The following is a 27,848-nucleotide window of genomic DNA, read 5'->3' on the forward strand; positions in this document are numbered from 1 at the left end:
TCATTTCACCACGGCCTGGGTGTGGGCGTAGGAAGAGGAGTTGGTCTCGAAGTAGGACTCCAGCTGCCCGCAGAGGGCCTCGAAGGTCGGCCGCTCGGCCGCTTCTGCACTCCAGCACTGCAGCATCAGCTGGTAGAGCGGCGACGGGCAGGTCTCTGGCTGAGGCAGCCTGTACCCCTTGTCCAGCATCTGGATCACCTGGTGTCCTGGCATACCTGCAAGCCCAAAGGAGTTCGTCAAGCTACTCAGGGTCTACTTAGTGACGCCGCATGTCCCTATCTTTTACCAAGATGAGGCAACGGGATGCCCCTCTCTGAGGCACACGGGCAGGGCTGGCCTCAGCAGGTCCTCTTTGAAGGTGACAGGCTGCAGGAGCCACCAGAGAATCCCAAAGCAGCAGTTAAAAACAACCTCCAGCACTTCCCAGCCCCCTCAGCTTGACTGTGCCACCTCAGAGGCATAGCAAATGGGCTAATCTGGGTGCGAGGCTTTTCCTCCACCACCCGAGTATGCCAAAATTATTCTGACATATATTTAGCTTAAACTGTTCCTAAATGCCTCTCAGTGGAGTCTCAGTGACTCCAAAATCTCCCAGGAAAATCTGTCCCACTGCTGAACTTTCCTCATGTTTAGAAAGTTTTCCCTAATGTCAGCCCTAAATTTCCCTTGGTACAGATATCCAACGGCATCCTGCCTGCTCTGTTTTCCACAGGCCATGGAGAAGGAACCATTCCCCTACCTTTGCTGGACCTTTATATAGTAAGACTATTGTCCCTTTCAATTTTCCACTCTTTGAATTAGATCTTGAATTGCATTGTCTTCACTTCTTTTCCCTAGAACTGAATGGTGTTTCCTCTGTACATTACCACCTGATATCATGGGTCAACATAACCTATTCCACTAACTGATTACTGAGGATAAACTCCTGAAAGTAATACCAAGTACACACATAACAACGGCAAAAGGATATTTTCTACTGTAAAGTTACAGGTAAACTATGTCTTTGCAAATGAATAATGCTGAACATATTTTCAGACAAAACTGAGCACTGTGGTGTTACACATAATTTATACTTTAAGAGTTTATTTACATGTGAGTGTGCATATGCACACACCTATAGTTTATATAAGAAAGAGCTGAGGATTTTGGCTTGGTTTTTGGGCGTTTGTTTTCTTTTCTTTTTCCCTCAGAACAATTTCACAGGTGAGGGTGGGAAGCAAAAAGCAAAATCAATTTTTCCTGTTACAGGAATGTAACAGGAAAAATTGATTGCATCCATACAGCCTGTATGGATGCAACATAACTTTTTTTTGCATACCAGTTTGGGATCCTTTGAAATGTAGTTTATGGCAAAATGTACCAGCCCTCAGGCCTGTATGGATGCAACATAACTTTTTTTTGCTTTAGTTCTTCCATTGTGTCTTCCTCACCAGCATAAAATGAGTCCCAGTCAATCATTTCACTGATATCTTGTGTTGTTGCAGCCATGGTTCCTTGTGCATTTCTCATAGTGTTAGGAATAATAGCTGCTCTCATATTATTAAATCTACTTCTGAGGTTGGTGACATTTTATTCATAATTGCTGTGATCCTTGTCTTTATGAAGGCTCTTCACTGCAATAGTCAAATATAAGGGAAGGTGGTGAAAACATCCTGATTCACTTTTCAGACACCTTCTTCCTGAAGTGCCTGTGCAGCACTTCACACATAATAACCCATTCTTTCATGAGATATCCTCAAGAAAATATTTTTTTAAAAATCACAAGGGTGGGATAGGGGAGAGAAAAACCCTTTCTTTTTCCACATTCCAAGAACTGGCATCTTTGATCTGGTGCTGGAGGGAAATAGCCAGTTGTCTTAGCTGCCTGTGCAATGCAGGTTGACTCCAGCAAGAGGAAGCTTGAATGGCTGCTAATCACAGCCTTTGGAAAGCTTCCAGGGAGGCTGGGGCGGCCAGAAGGTCTCAGCCACTAAATGGACATCATCTGAACAGCCTTCTTTCTGTATTTACAGTTTTAACCCTTTAATATGCCCACAGTACAGGCATTTAACTTTTGTGTGTGTGTCATTCTTAAAGCACAACAACATTAGACAACACTCTTTCAGTAAAAGCACTTACGAGCATACGGCATCTTCCCGTAGGTGATTATTTCGAACAGAAGTATTCCAAACGACCAGACATCTGACTTAACACTGAATTTGTTGTAGCGGATTGCCTCTGGGGCTGTCCATTTCACTGGGAGTCTTGTTTCAGGCCTAGCTTCATATATGTTTTCATTTTCTACCTGTCATGGGTAAAACAAAGCTAGTCTGATTTCGGATCTGCTTCAGTAAAGCACTTAAGCATCTGACTAAGCTAAGCATGTGCTTAATCTTATCCTCTTTTGGCTGAGCACTTGCCTTTCATGGTATTAAAGCACACACTTACTGAAGTCTATTGTTGAATTGGGCTTCACAGTTGAGAAATGCTACCGTTCATCAGAGGCTTTTCTAAAGCATTTATCATTTCAAGCCAGCACATAGTATTGGAGTGGCTAGTGATTAATTATGACCTGCTACTGTGAATTCTGGACCTGGCATGCAAGATTTCAACAGTCTGTCAGGAGTGGCAGTGTAAGCATCCTGCTGACACTAGAGATCAAATGGCTCCACGTCTCATCTTCAGTAAACAGAGAAGCCAAGAGCAAGAGCTAATGAATTTTGGAACCTTTCTTCTGTGATTTATTGTGGTGTTGAAGGGCCATTGACTTTGACATCACTTAAGTGGGTTTCGGGCCAAAGAACAAATTCCAAGTGATTCAGTTTAACATATTATCTTACAGTGAGTCCAATTAAGTCACGTAAAGTGAAGACACATAGAAAAAGGAAAATTATTTACTTGTGAATTTGTAGAATCATGTCCTTAAAGTTTTATAGCACAGACATCTAAACTTTGTGAACATTTATTCTCTCTTTAATTCCTAAATGTAATTTAGTGTACATCTTGCGCATCCAAGCCTTGGTCAGGTTTTTCACCTGCAAATCCAGGCAAATGTATACAAGATTTTATTTGGGGTTTTTTTAAATACAGAAGGTACATTTCCCAGTTATAATGCCCTCTAGTTTTGAAAAGAATGGTTGTTAGTGTTTTGTATTTACATACTGATACAGTTGCCATCTTGACCATAATACTCATCACAGGAAACAAGAAATTATTTCGTTATGATAATTAAAACATACAGAAGTATAGATTTCATTCCTCACACCTACTCTTTTGGGATCTTTGCATGTGACCATGTTAGTGCTTTTGCTTAGGAGACAGAATATTCCTAAGAAAGTCTGCCAAGATGACTCTATGACAGAGTATTTTAATAAAGTTCAGTTTTAACAAGAAACGTCAATAGCTGTAAATTATTACCCTCTCTAGTGAGGACAGAGGAGAAATATCCATTGTAAGCATTGTTCATTTAAAAATATATATTTTTCATGTTAAAAAATGTGCAATCTGAACTTATACATAACTAGAAGAATCAAAATTAAGCAAAAAGCACTTTGAAAGTCCCTTGATGCCATTGTCAAGCCATTTTTCTATACTTCAGTATGTAATAAATCCAACTCTGTTATGAACTTCAATTTTTGTTGCTTGAATGGGGAAAAAAAATGAGAAGCAAAGGGCTTTTGTCTCTGTTTTTCCTTCTCAATGCAAGCACATAAATCAATAAAAACAATAATAAGACCTCAGAAATTATGGATTACATATTGAAATCTATAAAATATGGCAATTCAAATCTTTCCAGCTCTGATCAAAACATTTTCTGAGGTTGGAAATCTCATTTCTAAACCATAGCTCTTTTTCCTAGGGTAATTTTGGTTAGCGTTACTTGGCATTCCACATCCTCAAGGGCAAGAGAAAAAAAGCAGTGCAATGGCAACGAACTTGAAGCCGCGTCAGATTTAAAGCTCTAAGAGCTCACTTTATGAACTCCACTATTAGTTGTGGAGAGGAATAAGGTCCTTTTATGATTACTACCTGCACTCACAAGCATCACAAGGGCAGTGGGGAAGTGACCAAGGAGAGAATAGCTGTCAATACATTTTTATATGCCTTCCCTTACAGGCTCAGGAATATAATTTTGCCATCATTCTTGTAATCTCTCTCTGTGTGGCAGACACTAGTGTTGGGATAAACGTTGTGCAGCAAAGGGTATTGCTTGCCAGGCTCCTTCTTTGGTGGCTGAGTGGGAAGCAGACACCAGAATCCCATCCTCAGACTGACATAAAGCCACAGGCCAGCTTCTAACCTTGTATGGGATAATGCAGGTAGAGGATTTAAGTTAACAAGCTAGGGTTCCATTTCTCCCTTGGCAAGCCTTTTGCCTGAATCCAGCAGTTCAGAGGCTACAGTCTGTCCTTTAGTTGATCTCTTCCACCTTGTTCCCCAGAGTTAAAGTAGAGCTAATTCACCCTCTCACAACCTACCTTAAAAACTCTTGCAAGTCCAAAGTCTGCCACTTTGTAAACATTGTGTTCACCAACAAGAACATTCCTTGCTGCCAGATCCCGATGGATATAATTCTGTGATTCCAGGTAAGCCATCCCAGAAGCCACCTGAGCAGCCATGTCTATTTGGTGTGGTAGGAAGATTTGGGAGCCTGCATCTTCTGTTTAAAAAGAAGACAACAAGGATAGCATAATACTTATGGTATTCAGATATAAATAGCATAACAGCTGCCTGGTTCAAATAGCCAATAAAAATCAACAAAGCCATGGAATACAATAAAGTAACAGCCTGACCAAATGACAGAGGCTAGTGAATGATACTACTTAAAGTCATGCAGCTAATTTCACAATAACTGAGTAATAATGCCTGTCCCATCTTCTCAAATAGAGTAGGTACTAAATGCAGCAGCTCATCTAGGCCTGGAAGGAACAGCAGACAAAGAAAAAGGCATTTTTCTACTGATAGAAATTCAGATGTTGCCTTTCTGACAAGTGCACAACCAATTCCAAACTGTGAGTAAGAGTTAATGTCAGTACTTACTGGATGTAGCCAAAGCCGACTAAAGACTGAAAAGCACAAAATTAGCCTTGTTCCCTGTTCTCCAGTGATTCTTACTAGGAAATATACCATCTGTTGCCAAGTGTAACTCTACTTTTCACTTTCCAGTCCACTTGACTGCTTCATGCTGTTTTCTCTGTTGCTGCTACTCAAGAGTAGGACTGCTTAAAATGCTTTCAAGCTGCCTGCTTCTCTTGTAGAACTTTCTGAAGCAATGTACCTGCCATTCCCACCACTGTAAGATCAGGTCCCAGAAATAGAGATTTGGCAAAGATCTCTAGTTCAAAGTAAGTAGTAGAAGAACTTTAAGCAGAGAAACTTACCTTCACAAATTAAAGTAAGAGCCTTAGGGGCCATGAAAAACTGCAGACTAAAATAGTAAAACAGGTACCCCAAAAAAAAGTATTTGGAGTATAACATATTAGAATTCAAATTCAGGGCCTTTGTGGCATTTTGGGGACAGCTGACCTCCTCTCAGCAAATAATTTATACCCCGAGGTAATCTAGGTAAGCCAAATATTCAAGAATCACTGTCACCCAAACCCAAACACCGCAGCACTGAAGGAGTGTCTACCTCTGTAGCTTCTAATACTACAAACAAATCCAACTTCCTGTTTCAGAATCTTAACAGTATCAAAAAAGCTGAGTGTTGCTACGTTTATTGGCACTTCTCCTTTCTCATTGAGGATGGTGACTTTTCCTCATAGCTTCTGTGTTAAAGAAATAAAACATTAGTAGCTGGCATTTTCCTGTTGCTTCTTTTGAATTGATTTATAGTGACAGTGTGTCTTAGCATTGTTTTGCATAGCCTCCACCAGTTCTGGCATTTTATCTGACCTAACCTTGCAATCACCGCTTATGAAGAGTGTGAAATTCCATTGTTTACCAATCTGTTCTGCAATCTCCAGGCCTTGAATTTCCTGCTCATCTGGATGTTCTGAGATGAATAGGTAAAAGATATGAATTTTAAATTATTAAATTTGCCCTGTGTGTGTATTCTCCTACTTCCTTTTTGAGGCTAAACTCATTGTCATGATAATCCAGCACTAAGATTATTTACTTCTATTGTTGACTCAGAAAATCTTTTTCTCTCCCACATATATGCTTAATAGGTGCCTTGACCTTTAAAAGAGAGAGGAAGAAAAATCAGGCTATGTGAAAATCTACAGCTTAACCGTCAAGAAAATCTATCATCAGTCCACAGAATAATAGAACACTGAAGTTTTGCAGTTCTGATAACTGGCAGACATCAACATTTATTACTCAGCTCACTGGACAAAGATATAAATCTGCAGATGATGTTTATGCTGTATTTAATCAGAAAATTACTAAATATATACAAGTACCTTGCATGAGTACCTGGGTTTTAGAAACTAGTTTATGTATCTTAGTTTAAAATCCCGCTCTCCATGCTCCCTTTCACACTGCTCCTTCGTCTGCACAGAGTGTGATCTCCTGATGAAAGCAGACAAGGATGCAGATAGACTCAAGCACAGGTCTGTCACTGTTCTGCCGATGTTGTAGGCTGGCCTGACACAAGTTTGCTCCAAGAGGCACAACACAGCAATGTCATGGCAAAAAAAAGGATGACTCATATGCATTGAGTTTAATGAGCTGCTTCAGTGCAGAATAGGAATCAGAGCTATTAAACCCTCCCCATCGTATTCCTTGCAGGACACACAGGTGTACTGTGCTAAAGGACAAGGACAAGATCCACCTCTCATGGTGGAGTTGCAGCTGAAAGACTATTTCTTCCACTGGGGCCTGTTTGGGACCACAGACTATGCTGACTTACTGCCTTTAGCATGTGGGCCGAGGGAAGGGAAGAGGCCACTGTTGCCCTGGCTGCTGCAGTATTTCTTGGAGGATTTCTCTTTGTAGGCTTGTTCTGCACTGCTGCTGCTCTGGAGCTAAAGAAGGGAAAGCTTTAAGGAGGAGCCTCAGCTGATCAGGAGCTGCAAAATGTGCACAAATATGGAGGATGAAAGCACATGTCTCTTTGGGATCTGAAGGGCAAATTGTGTATGGTTGTCTCATAAAGATTTCTGACCATACCTCCAAAATCCCAGGTTGGGCCAGCCAAAGCATGCAAATTCAAGCACAGCACTGCATTAGTACAAGTACAGAGGTTCCCAGATCAGAGCTAGCTCCCATCTAACCGGTTCAGAGCAGGTTGAAAGAGTTTACAGCTGTATTTATATGGGTATACATGTGCTTTAGTTTGTTTTAAAGTGTTTTAAAGGAGGAAAATTACAACAAAAAGTCAAATTTAATATAACTTTCACACTTCAAACCAGGTACTACTGGTGAATTTCTAAAACTTTCCCTTGGCTTGTTCTTTATACTATAAAGAAAATGTAGCACTTCCACATCCTTTTTCACCAATATTTTTTGACAAAACTATCACCCTTATATGAAAAATTTATTAGAAAAAAAATATTAAAGAAGGCTTAGGATCTCCACCTGTTCTAAGCAATCAATCACAATACCTAATATAGGAAAGACAGGAAAATATTCTCATTGACAGTTGCCTGACGATAGATAGATAGATAGATAGATAGATAAGCAGCACTTTCCCCTGTTGAGAGCATTGCCTCTGTAATAACTAACTGAACTTCAAGACTGCATCCCTGCCAGAAAAAGCCCCAGGTCTATCAGAATTGATAAAAACACTCATACATTTCTGACACATTTCATTCACATTCAATAACATAAAAAAGTTTTCAGTTGCATACTGTTGGCAGCTCAGTAACTCTGCATAGCAGTGTTCATCAAGAAGTATCCCAAAGTGCGTTCACAGGGTGCACAGGGAATTCATATGCCCATCATTATTAAGTAGCTGTCATTATGGTGGAATGAGATAATCACTATGCATGAAATATTAGGGATTTTTAAAGCTGGAAAAACATACCATGCATTTCTAGGAGGGGAAACTTAACGAAAGAATGATATCTGGACTTTCCCCCTATTCCAGTTTACCATATTTACCCATACTGCACACAGAGACAGCAGCCTTCTGGAAATGTTTTCCTGGTTCTTGCATTGGCTGAGTCTCAATAAAGCTTATCAGGAGCTGTGCACTGGCCACCAGCCGATACAGAACACTTCCAGTCACAAAACTCTACAAAAGCTTCAAATCTCTTTCCTTATTACTCTCAGTGACAGCAGCGACTTTTCTCTAACCAATACCTATCAAAGCACTTGGATCTCTGCCTCCACCTCTTAGTTCTGTTTATCCCCCTGTGCATAGGCCATTGACAAGGAGAGATAGCACTAGGCTGGGATTCAGCTGGCCATTTTTATGGTTATCTTGATGGCTGCCTGGAAACCAACTGACTTTCCACAGTCTCTCTGATGCAGGGCCATAGGAATGAATGCTTAGGCAAAGATCAGGCTGCACCCATGTGCTGCCCACAGCAAGGGCACTTCTGTGCACATGCTGGCAACTGATCTACACACAGGCTGCAATGCTGATGCGTCCTGGACATGTACTCCGTGCACAAACAGGCCAATTTTCACCTCTGCAATAGCTGTGACTCACCCTGGCTTTCTCAAAGCTATTTCTCCCACACAATAAGTTTCCATACACAGCAATCATTTCCTGATGTGCCAGGCTCTCTCAATCAGATAAGCAGCAATCTGCACACAAAGGCACCAAATATGAGAATTTAAAGGAAATTTGTGCCTCAATACCTCTGACCACCAAATGCCTACAAAACTGTAGATGATCTGGCCCAAGCTTATTGCAGCTCATCTCTGCACAGGTCCTGGTGGGGCTCACCCTGTACCAGAGATTTATTTAGCTATTCCCTGGACTGAACCTCACTTTAAAAATTGTCCCACACAGAAGATGGGGAAAGGCATGTGTCATGGTAAACACTGTCTGCAGCATTTCACAGGGCTTTGCCTTGTGGGCTGGAGACAGAGAAGAAATTTAGCAAGACAATCTCTGTGAACGTTTTGTCTTCAAGAGATCATTACAGCTGTAGAGACATTTAGCATCTCAGAAACATCTGCTAAACTGAAAATGGGTAACAAAACTAGAACCAAGCATTTCTCAATAGCAAGGGTGAATGTAAAGTGCAATCATTATGCTAGTCTGTTCCAGGCTGTACAACTTTATTTTTAATTATTATTTGCCTTCAAAAGAGCACTTTGAAGTGCTGCTGAGATAAAAGCCCTGATGTGATAGGCAAGGGACAAATTCACAGTGAAAGGCTTTCCCTGCCTAGTATTAGATTTCAAAGCTGTTAAGTACATTTTGTGGAAGTGCCTCTATTTCATGTCAAATATGATGACCTACCCTTCTGGATGCTTATATTTTCATTCTGTCTGTGTATATTCCCATCTACTCAGAGTACTGGGTGGAAAAATGTGGGTCATTATACGGCAAGAATCAAACTGTGAATGTGATTCTCTCCTACTTCTCAAATATTGTGGCATGTCCAAAATTCATAAACCTCTTTCCTCTTTCTTATCCCCACATGCAACAAACAATGTAGCTTTTATATTAAACCAAAATATTGTACTTCTATCTTTTGCGTTAGTGTATTTACTAAACTGACAGCTGTGACACCCCTTGAAAAGAGTTTATAGACTTTTGCTTACTTTGAAGGTATTCTAGAAGACTTCCATATCTCATCAGCTCAGTAATAATATAAATTGGGTCCTCCAAAGTACAGACAGCATAAAGCTGTATAAGCTTTGGATGTCTCAAGTTCTTCATTATTTGTGCTTCCCTCAGAAAGTCCTTTGAATCCATTGAACCTGAAACAACAGCATAAAACAAACCATAAGCTGTTATTAAAGGCCTTCCTACCAGCCTGGCAGTCTTAAGGGAATAATAGAGATTATTTTCTGTCTTTCAGAGTACATTAGCGTCTCAAATCTTCACAGTTCCCACAGAAAACAGAAAGGGTAGCTGAAATAAACAGTTAATGAGTGAAACATGCCAGTTGCACAAGAACATAGAACATACATGTTCCAGCCACCAGAAATATAAAGGCTAAAATTAACCACCCCCAGGCATCTCAAACAGAAAAAAAGAGAGGCTAGAATGTCTACTGATATAATTTAAGCAAACAATTATGTTGCAACTGGTTTAACGAAATTGACAGAAACTGAGGTAGGAGTGCCTGGGTGATTAACATAAAATTTCTGACAGCAAAATAGTGCTGCAATAAGAATTTGTCGCACCTATTTTTTCAGCTTCAGCAATTGAAGCCTAAAAGCATTGAAATCACTTTCACATATAAGGAGTAGATGTGTGCATTTTATAGACATAAATACAAATAACTGTTTATAACATTCATATAATAGTAACCTTATTAGAAATACCAGCGTATGCACAAATGTAACAGTAATTTTATACTCCCTGAAATACAGAAGTATCTTAACAGCTAATGATCCCAACTTTTTAAGTGTTACATAAGGTCATAATATCTCTAGTGCTATTTGTATATACAGTAAGCCAATGCATAAACTATGTAAAAGAAACAATACAGAAATGGCACAGGGAGCTAAAGTCAGTGGCAAATTTAGTATTAGAGCATATATGTCCTGAATAGGGGATTGATTAGAAAAAACATGCACAAATAAAGAAGCAAAGCTTTCTCTGTGAATTTTCCAGTAGAGGTCAGATATTCTTGGATGTTTCAGGAAGATGGTAAATAACATCTACTTCACAATATTTGTACAAACAAATGTGAAATTATCCAACTACTCAAATGTTTTCTTCCTCCCAAATCAAAATAGTTGCATTGAGAAAATATTAGAGTGAAAGTTGGGGGGGTGGAAATCTACCTAAGTCTAGTCGACTCTATGCCATAGTTAAAAACAAACTCTTTTTAGTTTAAGCAGACTGAGTCATTTGAGAAGGCAAGGCTGCAAAAGTAAGAGTCTTTACTTTATGGTTTTTTAACATTAGGTAATCAACAAGGTTCATTTGGGAGTTTGGCTCTGTTCCAAACATGGATGTTTAAATGAAGTGAAGTGCTGGGTGGATGCTAAATGGTTCAGCAATAAAACTCTACCAGAAAATCTGTTCTACAGAACGAGCTGGCAAATCAGCCTGGGCCACCTTCACCCAACACTTATCTTGAATGTCGCCTCTTGAAAAGTGAAAACTTATTTCCCAAACACAGCAATGATGTGTGATTTCATATCCTCTCATCAATGCAAGAGGAATGACTCAGAAATGCTTCTGGCATAGACTTTATGAAAAAAGAGCCACTTGACATTGCAACTTGTGAGAGCAAAGATTATTGCAAGAGACAGGTGCTCCTCTCCCCTGTGTCCTCATACTTTCTTTGGCAATCCCACAGGGTCCAATTTCACAATACTTTATAGGACACCATTAGGAGGATGGTGAAAGTTAATGGATTTCCATGCCATCAATAAATGGATAGCAGCCAATAATACATCTCTTCAACAGGTACAGGCTATACTCATTTCCTTTTGTCACTGTCAGAGGAAAGTGGAGGTCTACATGAAAAGTAAATGACTCATACTTGGTCTGGATAAAGCAGAAATTATGACAGGTGGAAAAAAACAAATATCTGTAATGCTAACACTCTGTCCTTTTCCTGTTTAGATCAGCACACTCTTTGCAGCTTTATTTGAAATTCCTACCCATCCTAGATTTCAAAAAATGAAAAAGCCTAGGTCTGTCTTTATAGGGTTTGGACTCACTTTGATACTGGTATAATATTGTGGTCCATTTGCTTACTTTTTCAAGATATATGCATTTGTCACAGAAATCATCCTAAAGTCTACAGAGAAGCTGCATGGTGTGAGGTATTCTGCTTCCAAAGGTAAATGCATAAGCTTGACAAGTGATTCAGCATCAGTGCCAAAATTTGACAAGTTGATCCTAAAAAGGGATAAAGTGTTTGCTAACTCAGGGTCTACCAAATCACCTGCCCTCTATGGATCATTATAGAGGATTTCTTCCCACCATACAAAATGACAGTCTGATTTGTTCCCATCATCAAATCTTGCCTACAAGGAATCTCTCAGTTTAATCATGCTATAAACTTCTTCCAACAAACTGAAACTAAGCAACATGTTTTTCACATGTGACACCTTCCAATAAATTGATCAGGAAGTAATCATTCTATTAGCTGAATAGGAGTAAATCCTTCCTTATGCTATAAAAGTGATTAATAATAATAACAATAACAAACCAGTGACAAAGATCAATAAATATTTCCTGCACCTTTAAAAAAACATATGTAACCTTCAGTTTTATTTAGCTTATATCTTTAAATAGCACAAGAAACAGATAGTGCCCAAAACCCCCCAGAGCCCTGTAGCTCTTATACAGCAGTTAATAAGTTCATTGGGTCCTAATTGAAAACATTAAAAAGTGTCTTTATTGGTGTTTTTTCTAAGATTAGTTTTTACCAATTAGATAAGCAAAGTAAAAACTGCCTCTAAAAACAGGTGAACATTCTTGTTACAAACTAGTTAGATAAAGCCTGTCACAATAGTGGCAAAGATGTTACTATATATTTCTTTGAGGAAGTTTATATAAATGAAATATATAGAAAATATGCCACATGGAGTTTCAAATACCTGGAGTTTTTTAGTTTGTATCTGAATTACATGTGTTTTTAATGAAGTATGTTTTTCAGCTGTAAGTGGTAAACACAGTATGAAGAGCAGATTACTGTAAGTAGAAACCACTTGATCAAAAAGCAACTAGTTAACAGAAGCCTTTCCTGAAACAAGTATCCCTTGTGTAGGGCACCAGTTTGGGAGTAGATTGATCAGTACCTGAAGAAAACACCGTTTTTATAATTGATTTTTGAATGAAAAATGTTTTTATAAATGTCAAAGTCCTTCTTAAGAACAAAATGTTGGAATATGTTTCTTTAATGTGTTCTATGATGTGCTGTTTTGCCAGAAATCACCTCTAATTTAAACCTACTTAGATCTATAGTTCTGCACCTTCTAGCCTAGGAGCCATACATTTTAATCACTGTGGCCAAGAAATACTAATATGCATCCACTTTTAAAGGCAGCTGAAGTGTCTTCAATGGACTGTTGAAATATTTAAGCAACTCACCACCAGAAGATTGAGGAAGGCTGCCATTGGTTCATGCAGTGCAGTTCTTCATCACAGGACGGATGGCTCATTATTAAGTATCAGTATATTCCCTGTGGAAAATTTGGTCTTCATAGTGCAGTGAACACAGTAACAAACCCCCACTGCTCAATGTTTTCACCTGATGCCTAAAGCAACTGTGTACTCAGTCAGGTTCCTATAAAGCTAGGAACTTATATTTCCTTTGAAATTAGGGTTACTGCATAAGATAAAGGATTCTATAGACATCTGAAAATGCATTCATGGCTCAATTTCACTCCCCATTTCTCTACCTTCTCCCCCTCAGCAGCACAGGGGGATGGAGAATGGGGGTTGCAGGCAGTCTTCACACTTTGTTTCTGCCACTCCTTCCTCCTCAGGGTGAGGACTCCTCACATCCTTCCCCTGCTTCAGCATAGGGTTTGCTCCCACAGGAGGCAGTCCTCCACGAACTTCTCTAATGCAAGTCCTTCCCACAGCCTGCAGTTCTTCATGAACTGCTCCAGCATGGGTCTCTTCCACAGGGTGCAGTCCTTCAGGAATGGATTGTTCTAGCATGGGTCCCTCATGGGATCACAAATCCTGCCAGTAAGCTGCTCCAGCGTGGGCTCCTCTCTCCACAGGTCCTGCCAGAATCCTGCTCCAGTGCAGGCTTTCCATGGGGTCACAGCCTCCTTCAGGCACCCACCTGCTCCAGTGTGGGGTCCTCCATGGGCTACAGGTGGTCATCTGCTCCACCATTAACCTTCCATGGGCTGCAGGGGGACAGACTGCCTCACCATGGTCTTCACCACTGGCTGAATCTCTGCTCCAGCACCTGTAGCACCTCCTCCCCTTCCTTCTTCACTGACCTTGGTGTCTGCAGAGTTGTTGCTCTCACATATTCTCATTCTCTCTTCAGCTGCAATTGCTGTTCCGCAGCAACTTTTCCCCCTTCTTAAATATGTTATCACAGAGGTGCTACCACCATCGTCGATGGGCTCAGCCTTGGCCAGCGGTGGGTCTATCTTGGAGCCAGATGCATCTGGCTCTGTTGGACACAGGGGAAGCTTCTAGTAGCTTCTCATAGAAGACACCCCTATGTCCCCCCCGCTACCAAAACCTTGCCACACAAACCAAATACATTCCACTCATCACCTCTGTGAATCTCATTTTTAAAAAATATCATTAAAATTCCTCCTTAGGAACCCAAATCCTTCTGCAGCTCTTGCTCAGAGGGCTCCCAGGCTGACCAGTTTAAGATCTGATAGACTCCACCAGCTTGACATTTTCCTCGGTTTTGTTACTGTTGTAAATTCTGTGGAATTATAGAACACTGTTGGTAGCTGAATTCACCTCCTCCAACTGTAGGCAATTATTCAGGCACCTATATCTGAGTTAGTTCTCCAGAGTTTACAATCAATTGAAAGGAACAAGCTTTAATAGCATGTTATTCTCTCATTATAACTTATATTTCTAACCTATAGTATAATTTATCTATCTGACGTGTTTATTTCTTCCCACTAATTATTAAAAAAGCTTAATATATCTAAGATGTTAGACGCCTAAAAATAGGAAAAATGTAGCTAGTATGGTATGTGTCAATGTTTCTGAAATAAACACTTGTGAAACTTCCAGTTTGTAGGCAATACCTGAAAATTGTCTTTTGATCCAAGCTGGAATGGAAACAGATTTCTGAATACCCTAATTACTCACAATTCAGGAATCACACATTTGCATCAAGTGAGAAGTGGCTCTGGGAAAAATGCATCACTCAGTCATCTCACCAGAATTCTGGGAGTTTAATTTTTCCTACAGGTTGGAAGGTCATCTATCTAAACACAGTCATTTTAAGCCTTTTAGCAGCAATAGCTAGAAATTAGTATAAATCCAAGAAAACTACTTGAGAAATTAGGAGAGTACCATATAACAAGAAACTATATTTATCCTTTATAAAGACAATTGAAGATTGGTTTAACTCACTTTGTATGTGACTCCGGAACAGAAAGGAAAAATAATGCATATGAGGAGGCTTTTATTTTATTACAAAAAGACAAAACAAGAGTTAAACTGAAGACATCAGGTAAATCCAGATGAGAAATTAGGCCCACATTCTCACAGGCATAGTGATATAATTGATTACCATTGACACAAACTGTCAAAGATAGCAGAGACAACTTCTCTCTGTGCCTCCATGTCAGGACTAGAAGACTTCTAGTTGTTCTCTAGTCAAGAACAAGCTGTTTTTATTAAATATAAATACTACATCTCAGCAGAAGGGTGAAATGTAATGGCAATTAACAGCAAAGTATTCAGACTATACATGATCCAGGACAGGTACACTGCAAAACAATGCTCAACAGAAAAACTGAAACTAGCAGAACTTCCTTCTGGCCTTCAGACCTATAAATCTATGATATACTGATTGTATTAGGTTCTTCTATATTGTTTGCTATGTGAGTACCTTACTTGATAAACCTGTTCCTGCTTGGAAATGAGATCATGGTTCCATGTCACAATTTCTCTGGTGGTAAAGCCATTTTAATACAACTCTTTCTATCTCAGTCCACTGTATTTGTCAGATCACTTCCAGTTTATTACACTCCTCTGTTGTTCTGTTTACTTTCTTTTCCAGAGGGTCTACACTGTAAAGCAGCTTAGCAAAAAGACTTTGATTTAAAACACACCCCTCCTCCTGCAGAGTAAATACAACTGATTTAGATCTTTGAGCCAAGCAACAGGAGAGGACTGTTTTACAGCATGTTACACTTGAAGCCTGAAATATTGCCCATATGAGTATAGGAAGCTTCAATCATTAACATATGTTGTATTTCTTGATTACTCATGAACTACTAAGTTTTCCATTCACTTATCATCTTTATGTTATGATAAATTAAATTATCAGACCTAAATTTGCTGTAATTTTATTAGTACCAAGCTAAGCTTTTATTATTCAGATTAGGGTGAGGGTATGGGGGTTTTTCTTTAGTCATTGAAATGTTATTTGTCAAAAGTAACAACAAGAAAAAACTAAATAAAATCAATGAACTGATTACAGTAAAACACTCCAAACAGTGAAAAACATTGTGTAGAATAGGATAACTCCCTAGACGTGTCTACTAAAAGGTTAAATGCTTCCATCTGAGATTGTTTGAACTGTTTTTATAGAACAAGATAGTTCACAAAGAACAATGGTAAGAGATTTAGTATTACCTATATAATTTATCAAGATGGCTTTGAGAATCAAAGTCCTCATTCTGAGCATCACTAAGTCCAATGCATTACATCCAGGTGGGTCTTGTGTCTGCCCTAACTCAATATAACCCACTGTGAAATCAATGAGACTACTATTGTTGACCTTAACAGGAGTCAAACTAGAGTGAAAAAAAACAGAGATGGAAAAAGTATTGATTAATCAAGCCCTTTTTCCCAGCCTAACTATGATACTACAAAAAGTATCACAGTTGAAGGGATATCTTCCACTATGCTGTGCTAGTCTGTAGGTAATAATGAGTTTGCAGTGACCATTATGTTTATTCTAGTGTAAAATTTAATTTTTAGACAATAAACCTATTGAATAAATTTATGCAATAATTTTTTATTGGTTTACACCCTTCTATAAGTGCATTCTTAGGATACACTATTATTATAGGAACTGAAAAAGAACTTCTTTTCCTGCTCACGTTGCTCTAAAAGTATTGTATTTACTCTGGGCTTTACCAGCAAGACATTGAAAGGATACTGAATGGAGCAATAGTCAAAGAATGGATCTCCACAGATCGGTCTGGCCTTAAACACATTAAAATCTATTTCAGATAGTCTTGTCATTCTGATTCAATCCATTATTAAAATAGAAGTTTGTTTCATGGAGAATTGATAATGTGTACTGTCCACATTATACAGAAGGAAAAACTGAATTAGAGTTTTGAAATAAGTTATTAAGAGAAGGAGATGAAATACAATTAAGATAGCTTCCAATTTTTGCATATGCAATACCAGATAAATGTCAGCTCCACTTTCCTGCTAAAGAAAATAAGTAGAAATGTATGCATTGCAATTTGCTGAAAATCTAATTATTTTGGTTTATGGGAAACAAGTCTTCCTAGAGTTCTAATTGCTACATATTTTCCTAAAGAGGAAAGAAAAAGACAACTTCTAAAAGAAAACTTAACAACACAAAAATTAACTCCAGCTTCATTTATTTCCTTCTTTTGAAATCATTTAAGAGATTTCACACTTTATTAAGGACCCTTCAGTCTTCTGCAATAAAACAGGTTTGTCCAGATGTTGCATTAAATCATTAAAGGAAAGTAAACTCAGATGGACAAATTAGGTTCTTGACTTATGTAAAAGAAAGGCAAGCATGATACTGAGAGGTCCAGCATGTCAGAAATGTGAAACAAATCCCTCCCTTTACACGTCTAGACTTGTTCTTCCTTTTAGTATCATACTTGGAAAAAATACAGTTACCACCTTGAAACAGCCCAGTAAAGGTCTTCTGAAAACAATGGGACACATAAAACATCTGAGCTACATGAAGAATCTGGTTGAGCTGTTTAACCTAAAGAAGAGAAGACCAAAGAAGAACTTGATAATAGTTTTCTAGTATGTACAACACTGTTGTAAAGAGGAAGAAAATAATAGGTACTTTTTAGTCATGGTGTGTAAAACAAGAGGTAATGGGCTTGTAGTGCAGAATGAAAGATCCAGGTCAAACACGAGGAGAAAGACTGGTTTCAGACCTGTGGTTTCGAAATTCAATAAAAATAGGCATGTGGATCCCTGTCACAAAAGGTATAGACTTAGTGGATACTGTCTTAGGAAAGGGAAAGATTCTAGGATGGTTTCTGTGTCTACCAGGTCACTAGGGAGATGCATCAGTTCACTGAAAAAAGTATACTGTCTTTCACATGAATTATAGAAGGCCTTTAGTTTGAGCAGTTTTTTCTCATTTCAGTTAAGCAGGGAAAAAAAAAGATGCTTATTTGCTTTCAATTTGCAAGTCCCAAAACACAAACAATATCCTGCTACAAGATAGTCCTAAAACACATGCTTAAATTCCTCCTTGTTCAGGAGACCATTCAAGCAGCGCCCAAGCATATTGCTGTTATTCTGAATCAAAGATCTGAATCTGTTCTGCTTCCTGAAATATGATCATTAATGCCCAACACAAGCTTTTTCAATTAACCACAATTCATTATATTGTTATCTCTTTTTAAAAAACACATATATCATCCAGGTTACCTTTCTTATCTATGAGGTTCTTGCCATCTGCTGGCAGATATTTTGCGTTGTCAATTTAAAATGCACAAATTACTTGAAGTTAATAAAAAATAATTAAGAAAATTGTTAAAAGCTGTATTAGTACCAAACCTATATTATATGCAAATATTGGGTATTCATGTTGTGTATCAAAAACATTAAGAATTTTTTTTCAATCAATATTAAGATTAGGGCACTTTTAAAATACAAACTTAACACAGTACATATTCTATATTACCAAATGAATCATTATAATACAGCATCTACTCATTAGAAGAAATTCCAGTAGTAAATTTTTTACTTCACCTGTAGATGAAATGTAGTCATTCAATTCTGAAGAAGCAATACTGTACAAAAGAGATGGCATTGCTGGGGTTGCCTTTTTATGTAATATAGAGGTTGAATAAGAATGAGTTCAGCTCATATGGAAACAGAAAACTGTATAAAATTCTAATTCGAAATACCAAAGAACATCTGGACTTGAAGCTTTACTAACCTTCATGTTTAAGTGTATGGATTTTACAAATGGTTGCATATATGGACAGGCTCTCTTTTCAGTAGCATTTAAAACATAAAGGAGCACCCTTGCTAACATTTCACATTATTAGCATTTAAGAGTAATTCACATACCTGGTTTTAATGTTTTGATTGCCACAGGGGTGGTATTATTCCACAGTCCTTCCCATACCTCACCAAACTGACCAGATCCTAATTTTTTCAACAATTTCAGAGATTGTCGATCTATCTCCCACTGATCAACAGTTTTGTATGACAAATCAAAAGTAGTAGGAGTTTGTACCTGGTAAAAGAAAACAAATAAGACTTCTAACATTTTTTCAACAGCATATACAAGTCATTCTTAACTATGTCATATAAAGTTGCAACTGATATATAATGTTTCCATAGAGTACACACGTGTGATAAAGTGAGCTGAGAACATAAAATACAGACCACATCCTGGGTACTTTTGGTTAGAAATAAGAAATACTTTAAAGAAAATATCCTTCCATTAAAAGTAAAAATTATAAATCATCCATCTAGCAAGCTTTTTGAACAGTGACATATTGCTTACCTGAACCTTGTGGTTTTGTCTCAGTAATTACTTATGGACAGCTAGAATTATGAAGTTAGAGATTTCATCTCCATATACATTTATAAAAAGGTGTTCATAAATTATGATTTGGCATATTTTCTCTTCCAGTCACACAATTATTTGTTAAAAATGGCATAGTATTTTATTATTAACATGTCATTTTAAGAAAGATACTGTACCCAGAACTTCCTGAAAATAAGCAGATCATCAGCATTTTGAAATGGTAGAAGCAGAGATGGGGTTAACACCTTCTCACTGATATTTGATGAGTTAGCCTGCAACAAATATGTTGCACAGTGTAGCATCCACTCTTACCTTTAGGCATGGCTTTCTGAGCACCACGCAGAGGCCATCACTGTTCTTACTGTAATAGTCAACAAACTCATTCAGAGTTTTGAAAGTTTTCCTTCTGCTTAGGAAAAAGCCTCCTTCATCCAGCTTTTTGATCCTGTAGTGCTTCACAGATACACCATCAAAAACTAAGAAGATTTAAATATATTAAGTTTCCAGGAATTATAGCAGTGGTACAATACAGTTTATGGCCAAACCATCATAAGGTTCCTATTATGAGGTATTATGAGGAACTCAAAATAAATTATTCTCATTTCAAAGGTGACAACTATATATAAAAAAAAAAAAAATTCAAATCAAAGCCCACTGTTTAGATAGCTCAACATATCTTGTCTACCAGTCTTCAGCCATTCATGTTCAGAGATTCTTGCTTGCACCATAAGAACTGACACAAAAATACATAAATACATCTCCTGTGAGGCAGCTCATATTTTCCATCTTTTAGGACACCAAAACCAGCCAGGAGCATCTAATTCACAGTAATAATTTAATCAGTTTTTAATATTTCATTTATCAGTGTTAACATTCCAAATAGCAACTGCTGGGCTGGCAGGCATTTTAGAGCAAATAAATATACCCTCCACATGGCCATGATTCTCTGAAAAGCACTCACATCTTACATGGTTTTTATTGAGTTTTGTGCATGTTTGGAATATCTAAAGATCAGGCAAATAATGTTTTGTTTTGAGTAGCTGATGACTCCCTTTCCATTGATATGTGTTTTATTCTAATCTGTTTCTCCCAATCAGCAAGATGTTTCTCTCCTCACCTCCTCTAGGTTATTTACCTATATGCCATAACACCAAAAGTGTCCCTCCATTTGACCATCAGAGCACTCTTTAGAGGTGTCAGAAAGAAGGCTGGGCCACTGCATGCTAGGGCTAGACCTGGACCAGCAGCATACCAGAGATGGACAAAAAATGCACTGTTGCTCACCTGGTGCATCATTTAAGGGATATTAGGCTTGTAATTGCCATTTCTGATATCTCTGTCACATATGGCTTAGAGCAATGGTCTTCAAAGCAGTGTGCCTGCAACCCAAGGAGTGTACAAGACAATCCACTGGGATGTAGGAAAAAAGTACTTTTTGTACCATTAATGAAAAAAAAAAAAAAAAAAAAAAAACCTGTTTATTTCACCTTTATCTCATTCTTTTTTTAATTTCTTTTTTTTTTTTTTTGTTATGTTCTATAATGTACATAGTCTATCAGTACAGTGCTACACGTACGTAATTTCCAAATAAATATTGGGGTGAACACTCAAAAATGTTTTTACTGGTAGGGGGGGTGCACAATCAAAAAAGTTTGGAGACCACTAGCTTAGAGATCTCCTTTATAAAGGAATATCAGTAGAAGCATAGTCAGGCTGAGTGCTAGCAGTGAGGGCTATTCTGAAGAGCTGGAAATGGATTTACTTGCATATGCCGGGTACCATTTAGCATGACACTCCATGACTGAAACATCACTGTCCATTTCCAATGGGTAATGGAGAGTTTGTGTTACGTACTGAAGGGTAACTGATTTAGCTCCTGTCATTGACATGGCTCTTAGCTCTAATATTAACAGCATTCCATGATGAAACTAGATGGTAATGAGGAATCCTGACCATATAAAGCTTCACTTAAGAGGGAAGACCTTCAAGTAGTAGGATAAAGTTTCTGCAGAATATACATGCATCAGTGGAAGCAGGTTTTCTGATCCTAGGAATTTCAAGTGGAAAAATGCTCAGAGCTCAAGGAATGGTACCAAGCTGTAATGAGATTAAGGGAGGGACAAGTATTTGAAAGTGTGGACAGCGTTTTTTTGCCACCTGTTAGAGCTGGTGTGGAAGCAATGTGAAGGGATGTAGGCTGCCAAGTTAGTGTGGGGGACAATGAGACTGAGAATTGAGCCAAAAAGGAGAATGGGAATCATCTAGTGAGTCTGGGGAATGGTCAGAAGGAGAAACACTGGAGTGGGACTAAATGTGAAGCATCACATTTGGGAAAAAGACAAGTAGCAATAGGTTAAAAAAAGGGAGAAAAATCAGAGGGGTATTCCACCCTGCATTTAACGAAACAACAGTGCTTTTCCATGATGAGTGGAGAAAGAACTCTCAAGGGGAGAAGAATGGTCCAGTTGCCATCCTGGTCCTCATCACCCAACATGACACCTTTCCAATAGGCCAGGTGGCTCCTTTGACACCCATCAATTTAGGACATTACCATTGTCCCCTCCACAGGCCCCTCACACAAGACAAAAGTCTGAAAAGCAAAAGGGAGGCATAGGGTAAAGGTCTTCTCCTGTTTACCTCCAGTATATATTTTAGTAGCAAAAATTACAGTAAACATATTCAATTTGATCATATTGACTAGTGGGTACTTTTAGTTAAATAATTTAACTGAAATATTTTTTAATTGTAGAAGCAGTCGTAGTCTGGTACATTTGAAAATCTAATTATAAAAAAAAAAAAGCTATTGCTCTCCTCTGGAGATATTATAGCTGATAGATCCTTCCTACTGTAACACTGCATGGATTTTTACAATCCTTTTGGTTATAATAATAGAAGAATACACAGCTACATATTTTATCTAGAAAAAAATACAGAAAATTATTAGTTGCATGCAATTAACAAAGCTGATATAAATTATAATTTGTCTCACCATTTAAGTGACTAAGTTAAAAACTCTCCTTCCTTACGTACTGTCATGTATATGATCAAATGTTTTTCGACTGTGTTGTGCCATTGTCATTCCAGGCCACCAGAGGGCATATAGGAGCTGTTGAAAATAGGGGGTTTTATATCTGCCACAGGTAGTATGTTTAGGTCTGTGAATTTACAATTCTGCATGAGGACCAGAAATCAGAATATTTGTAAATATAATTCCAGAGTATAAACATAATTACATGACATTTTTCAAATGCCATTTCTTTTTAATTTAACACCTATAATTATTATTTTTTAATTAGATATTGCATGAGATTTTTTGTGATTTATTGTTTGGAATTGGGGCTGAAGCAAGATGAAGGAAAGAGTAATTCAGTAATAACAGACTGAAAATGTAATAACTTTTCCAAAGTTCACAGGAAAGTGCATCTGGCTAAATGAATTGCTATTTATGATGCATTGAAAAAAAGGCCAGCAGGATGACTGTGTTAATCCAGTCTCAGTTGTATATCACAAGTGATATACAACTTTATTTATTATCAGCACTATCATTATTACTTGTGAAGCAGCTAATGTTAATGCAAGAGTTGGTTTGAAGGATGTGTTCTAATTTCTTATATGAGCACTGTATGAAGCCTGATGATTGGCAGTATCCAGGTCGGGCAGTGATGTGTGTGGAGAAGATGGAGAGAATATCTACACCAATACCATCTCTTCTTGTGATAAGCAGCTGAGATTAGTTTCGTACTTGACAGGGGGTTGTTTACTTATATCCCAGGGCTGAGTCTGGCTGTACAAGCCCTGCACCACACACTTACAGTGCTGCAGCATGGTGTGGCTCCTCTGCCCAAGACGACACAGAGCACGTGTCACTCAGGGAAGTGCTAGTCATAACCCTCTTGGTGTTTCCAGTCAGGCCTACATCCATGCCAGACTGATAAACAGGACAGGATCATAGCTTCAGCTTCATACAGCTTGACAGCAGCTGGGTTTGGAAGACTGCAGTGGTTTTCTCCTCCACTTGCCCTTCACAAAAGAACCACAGCTTCCCATTAGATTTCTTCATGTTTCCAGTTTAACAGAAGCATTCTCCACTCCCTGTTTCCCATCTTCATAAGGATGGGCTGTGCAGAAGTAGATTTTGCCACCCCAAGGAAGAGAATAAGATCATTTACTACCCTTTCCTAGGGCAGCAAAATTCATGGTGGCATCAGTAGAGACAACAACTTCACCCAATGAATCATGAAGACACTAAGGCACCGTTACCACCAGTGTCCCAGTATCTCTCCTGTCAGCAGTCTTCCTCCAGCACTGGCAGTGCAGCGCTGCCAGCAGGATCTGTGCTTGGTCTCCGTGGCCAGGGTGGATACGGGAGGAGGGTGCCTTATGAGATTACCCTCACCAGCACAGAATGGGTGCAGGGGCTGGTAGAAAATCATTCTCCTGCTTTGGTCATGATTTTGCCACTCTGCTGCCTTAAACAATTACCTATTTTTCCTGATGCTGAAAGCCAATCTGACCTAGAGGAAACCACACAATCTATTTTAGGAGCATGGAAAAAAAAAATGGAAGAAAACACAAACCATTTACATTGTCATTTAATGCAATAAGTCTTTCAGATACCATTATTCAGTGAGGGGTGAAGTAGAGAGCCTCCTGCTATCATTGGCAATGACAGTCAATTAAGCTGAGCACATCTAAATTATGGCTTTTAATTAAAAAGAGGCAATGTCTAAGATGGCACCAACATGTTTAAAATTTAATACATTTCACACCAGATGCTGGAGTCATCAACATAAAAATCTGTCGACAACATGTGCATTTTTAAAATGGGAAAACCTATTTTTAAAATGTCAAACACTTAAATGATAGCAACACATCTCGGTGGCCTACTGGTTTGATGAGCTTTCCATATAACCATTCACAGATGAGAAAAACCTTTTTGAAAATAACTTTTTGGTTTTAATTTAAATAGTCATTTCTTGTCTACATATTACAAATTGTGAGTTTTCCCATCAAGGCAAGTCAGAAGTGAAAAGTGTCATTTTAATGAAAGGTAGGGATTATTTCTTTTTCTTTTTTTCCGAAGGAGATTCGTTTCCCTCATTAACGTTAAGTCTCATACATTGCTGATATGAGTATGAAATCAAGCATGGAAGTAATGAAATCAGTTTATGGGTGCTCGGGTAAAAAACTCTTTTTTCTGCTTCTTTTCCTTTTTAGCTTAATTACACTTAAATATTAGGCTGGATAGAGAATTACAATGTTTTCTTAAAGACCTCAATTCTGAAAGCTAGGTTGTCACTCTTCTAGCCATTATCATCGACCCTGTAATGAAACCAAAACAACAATAGAAGGTAGAACAAAACCAACCAGCCCTACAGAGGATGGGAGTTTGGAGATCTATTCTTTCTGCACTGAAAAAATTGGAAACAGAAATTAGGGACATATTCCAAAATACCAGGTTGTGACTTCCCTGTCAGTGTATCAGCTACCATGGAGATATAAGCCATCCAAGACCTTTTAAAATAAGTAGTTCTGAACCACTGTTCCTCAAGAAGACATTGCTTTTCTGTCTCAGCTTTAAGTGTCATAACTCCTCCTGATGGAATAAAGGGGAGAGAGCCAGAAAAAATGCCTTCTCCATAGCATCTGGTGGACTAAACAACCTTCCTTCCAATTAATACTCCCCACAGTACAATCCAATTCATCATTTGCTTTAGATTACACTAGCTTTCCAAAAAGTAGACATAAATAATGAGCTTATGGACATACAATGTCTAGATCATTATATAAACTATTAGATTGGAAGCAAAAAAGCTTTCACAACACAAGCAGATGCCATTCAGCCAAGCCTATTCAGCAAGCAGCAAAAAATATTTATCTCTTCAAGATGAAGTAACATGTTGAGGCTAAATTACGTTCAAGTCTGTGAAGCTGCTAAAAGATCTAGCAACACTGGTAAATTATGTCACTAATATTCACTGTCTACAGACTGCTTCAGAGTTTATTCTCTTTCTTTGCCTAAAAGAGCACAAATGTTTAATAAATCTGAGATGACACATATATATGTGCATACATGCTCAGAGGATAACCCCTGTTTGTGCACGAAGGAGGGCTGGCTCCTGTAGCTAGAGCCTTGCCTCCATGTGTATTAGGTTCTTCAGCGCCCCTCTTTCCTTCCTTCATCAAACGAACCAGTATGGAAGAAATCCACACTGATGGTTTCATATTGCTGTTATCAGCCATCATCAAATCTCCTCTTCCTGAATAAGCTTACACAGAAACCTGAAAAAATGTCTACCACAAGCTTTTACAATTGAATCAAATATACTAAATCAGATAGAATATAGTTTGTATTCACGGTTTGTAAGGAAAAAATAAACAGCAGCATCAAAGGATGATCTCATTCTACCACAAATGCTGGTCTAATGTTTATTTTCATTCTCTCAGATTTTTCTCTGCAGTACTTTATAGTTCAAATAAGGTACTGCTGCCTTTCTGTTAGAGGAGTAGTCAGGATGCAGGGTAAAGAATTAAGATTTTGAATCTTTCCTAGAAGGCTACAGTTGGAGAATAATAAAAAGAAATTGCATTTCCACCTCTAGGTGCAAAAGCACAAGATTTTTCATTGATTTTTAGTAAGGTGTCATGTATTCAAGTGCCAGCATTAAGCAAATAATACAGGCCTATCAATCCTTCCCTGCATAACACCACACTGTTATCGGTCTAGCCCAGTCCTTAGACTAAATCATTTCACTGATGACAAACACTTGAAGGAAGCTGAAACCATATAAGGGATAAGATGGTATATAGAGGGAAAGCATTTTGAAAGGTCTGCAGCTGTAATACGGTCTTTGGATAAAAGGGAGCACGCACAGGGGTGAGTTCTGTCACAGTTCAGGAGCAGTCTGATTCCTTGCTGATGTTAGTTTTCTTATCTGGGCTTCATGGCAAGAACAAAATTCTTTGAGGGCAAACTGAAGACTATGGAAAGAACTCTCCCAAAATTGTTAGTACCATATTTATTTTATAAACTTCCCTGTATTTCACTCCACAGGCAACATATATTTCTTTGTCTTGGCAATAAAAAGCAATCGTCCCATTACCACAAGACATTGCATGTATATACCCTTTCCTTATGATTTGGAAAGAGAAACCAAGAATGCATCAAAAGTTCACTCAGTTGCTTAATGTGTTTCTGTGTAGTGCTCAGAAGGTGACTGGCACATAAACATCTAGGCAGAAGAAGAGTCAACATGAAATAATCTGGTTACGCACAAGGTGCCTCTCATTTTACTGACATAATTCTGCACGTGACAACAGTTTATTCACAAACATCAAGAGCCTTTACTAGTGCATGGAACTATATAGGTAGAGTACATTAGGAAGTTTGGGTCTACAGCCCAGTTGTCTCAGGGACATTATGCTCTTGACTCACACTTGTATAACAAGTTTGATAGAAAATGTTCGTGGAAAATAACCAATGAACAGTCACGTTTACTATAAAATATGGCAAATATCTAGGACATGGAAAAGATGACATGTACATATAATTGAGTAAGTAAAATTATTATCAACTAAGTGTCCTTATTTGATAGTCTTTCAGATTCAAATAAAGGACTTTAAATATATTTCAAAACCCATCATCATCAGAAATCTAACTTTGATCATGTTTACAACTAACTTTCTAATGAAACTTGACTGATTCTAGAGTACAGCTTTGAAGATCTGCCTATCATTTTGCTCCTGAAAACAAATAAATACAAACCTAAGGGTGTGCTCTAGCAGAAATCTCATTTTCTTAAACTGCGGATATCTGCCAACATGGTTTAATTTTTATTTTGTGTACTAATCAGAACAGTAGTGTATAACTTAATGTATTTTTGGCATTTTAATCATGAAAATAGTTTCTATTTTCAGGCAGCTGGCACACTGCAAGTACTAAGCATAAGAAAGTTAATTTCTGTTCTGGGCATATTAATAAAAAAAGTCTATAAAATAAATGTTAGTAAAAACTCAAATTACTCTTGGCAAGTTTTCTTTATATATCTCCTGGGAAATAAATATTAGTATGAACCTAATTTCATTTTCATGCTCACAGTTTATCATTCTCAAAGATTAAAAAGTCCAGATCACCAGAGAAATTTTTAAAACAGCACTTAACATTAAAAACTAGAATATACCTGAAAGTGAGTATTCGCCTTTTAGACTTTCACTTTCTCGGATTAGGAAGGCTCCTGCCTGGTTTCCAGGGTATAACAGTTGTCTCTCGGCATCTGCTCGTTTGATTGGGCCAAAAAACCATCTGAACAAATAAAAAACATTAATTTTACCAGTCAGTGAAACATACCAGGAAAACAATTTAGCTTTTATAAACATGCTGCATATTTA

General features: G+C 38.1%; 1 protein-coding gene across 1 annotated transcript; it reads right to left on the minus strand.

Moving 5' to 3' along the window:
* On the minus strand, window positions 1–27,762 carry FRK (fyn related Src family tyrosine kinase; the record flags this gene model as incomplete). The annotated part of the gene is made up of 7 exons (XM_010175345.1): window positions 1–215; window positions 2,119–2,284; window positions 4,458–4,639; window positions 9,646–9,804; window positions 18,995–19,163; window positions 19,773–19,936; window positions 27,641–27,762. Coding segments are annotated over 7 exons (1,177 nt in total), but the record flags the coding sequence as incomplete, so codon positions are not given.
* Between the last annotated feature and the right edge of the window lie 86 nt (window positions 27,763–27,848).

The sequence above is a fragment of the Antrostomus carolinensis genome, unplaced genomic scaffold, assembly GCF_000700745.2.
Source record: "Antrostomus carolinensis isolate BGI_N321 unplaced genomic scaffold, ASM70074v2 scaffold13329, whole genome shotgun sequence".
Lineage (NCBI taxonomy): Eukaryota > Metazoa > Chordata > Aves > Caprimulgiformes > Caprimulgidae > Antrostomus > Antrostomus carolinensis.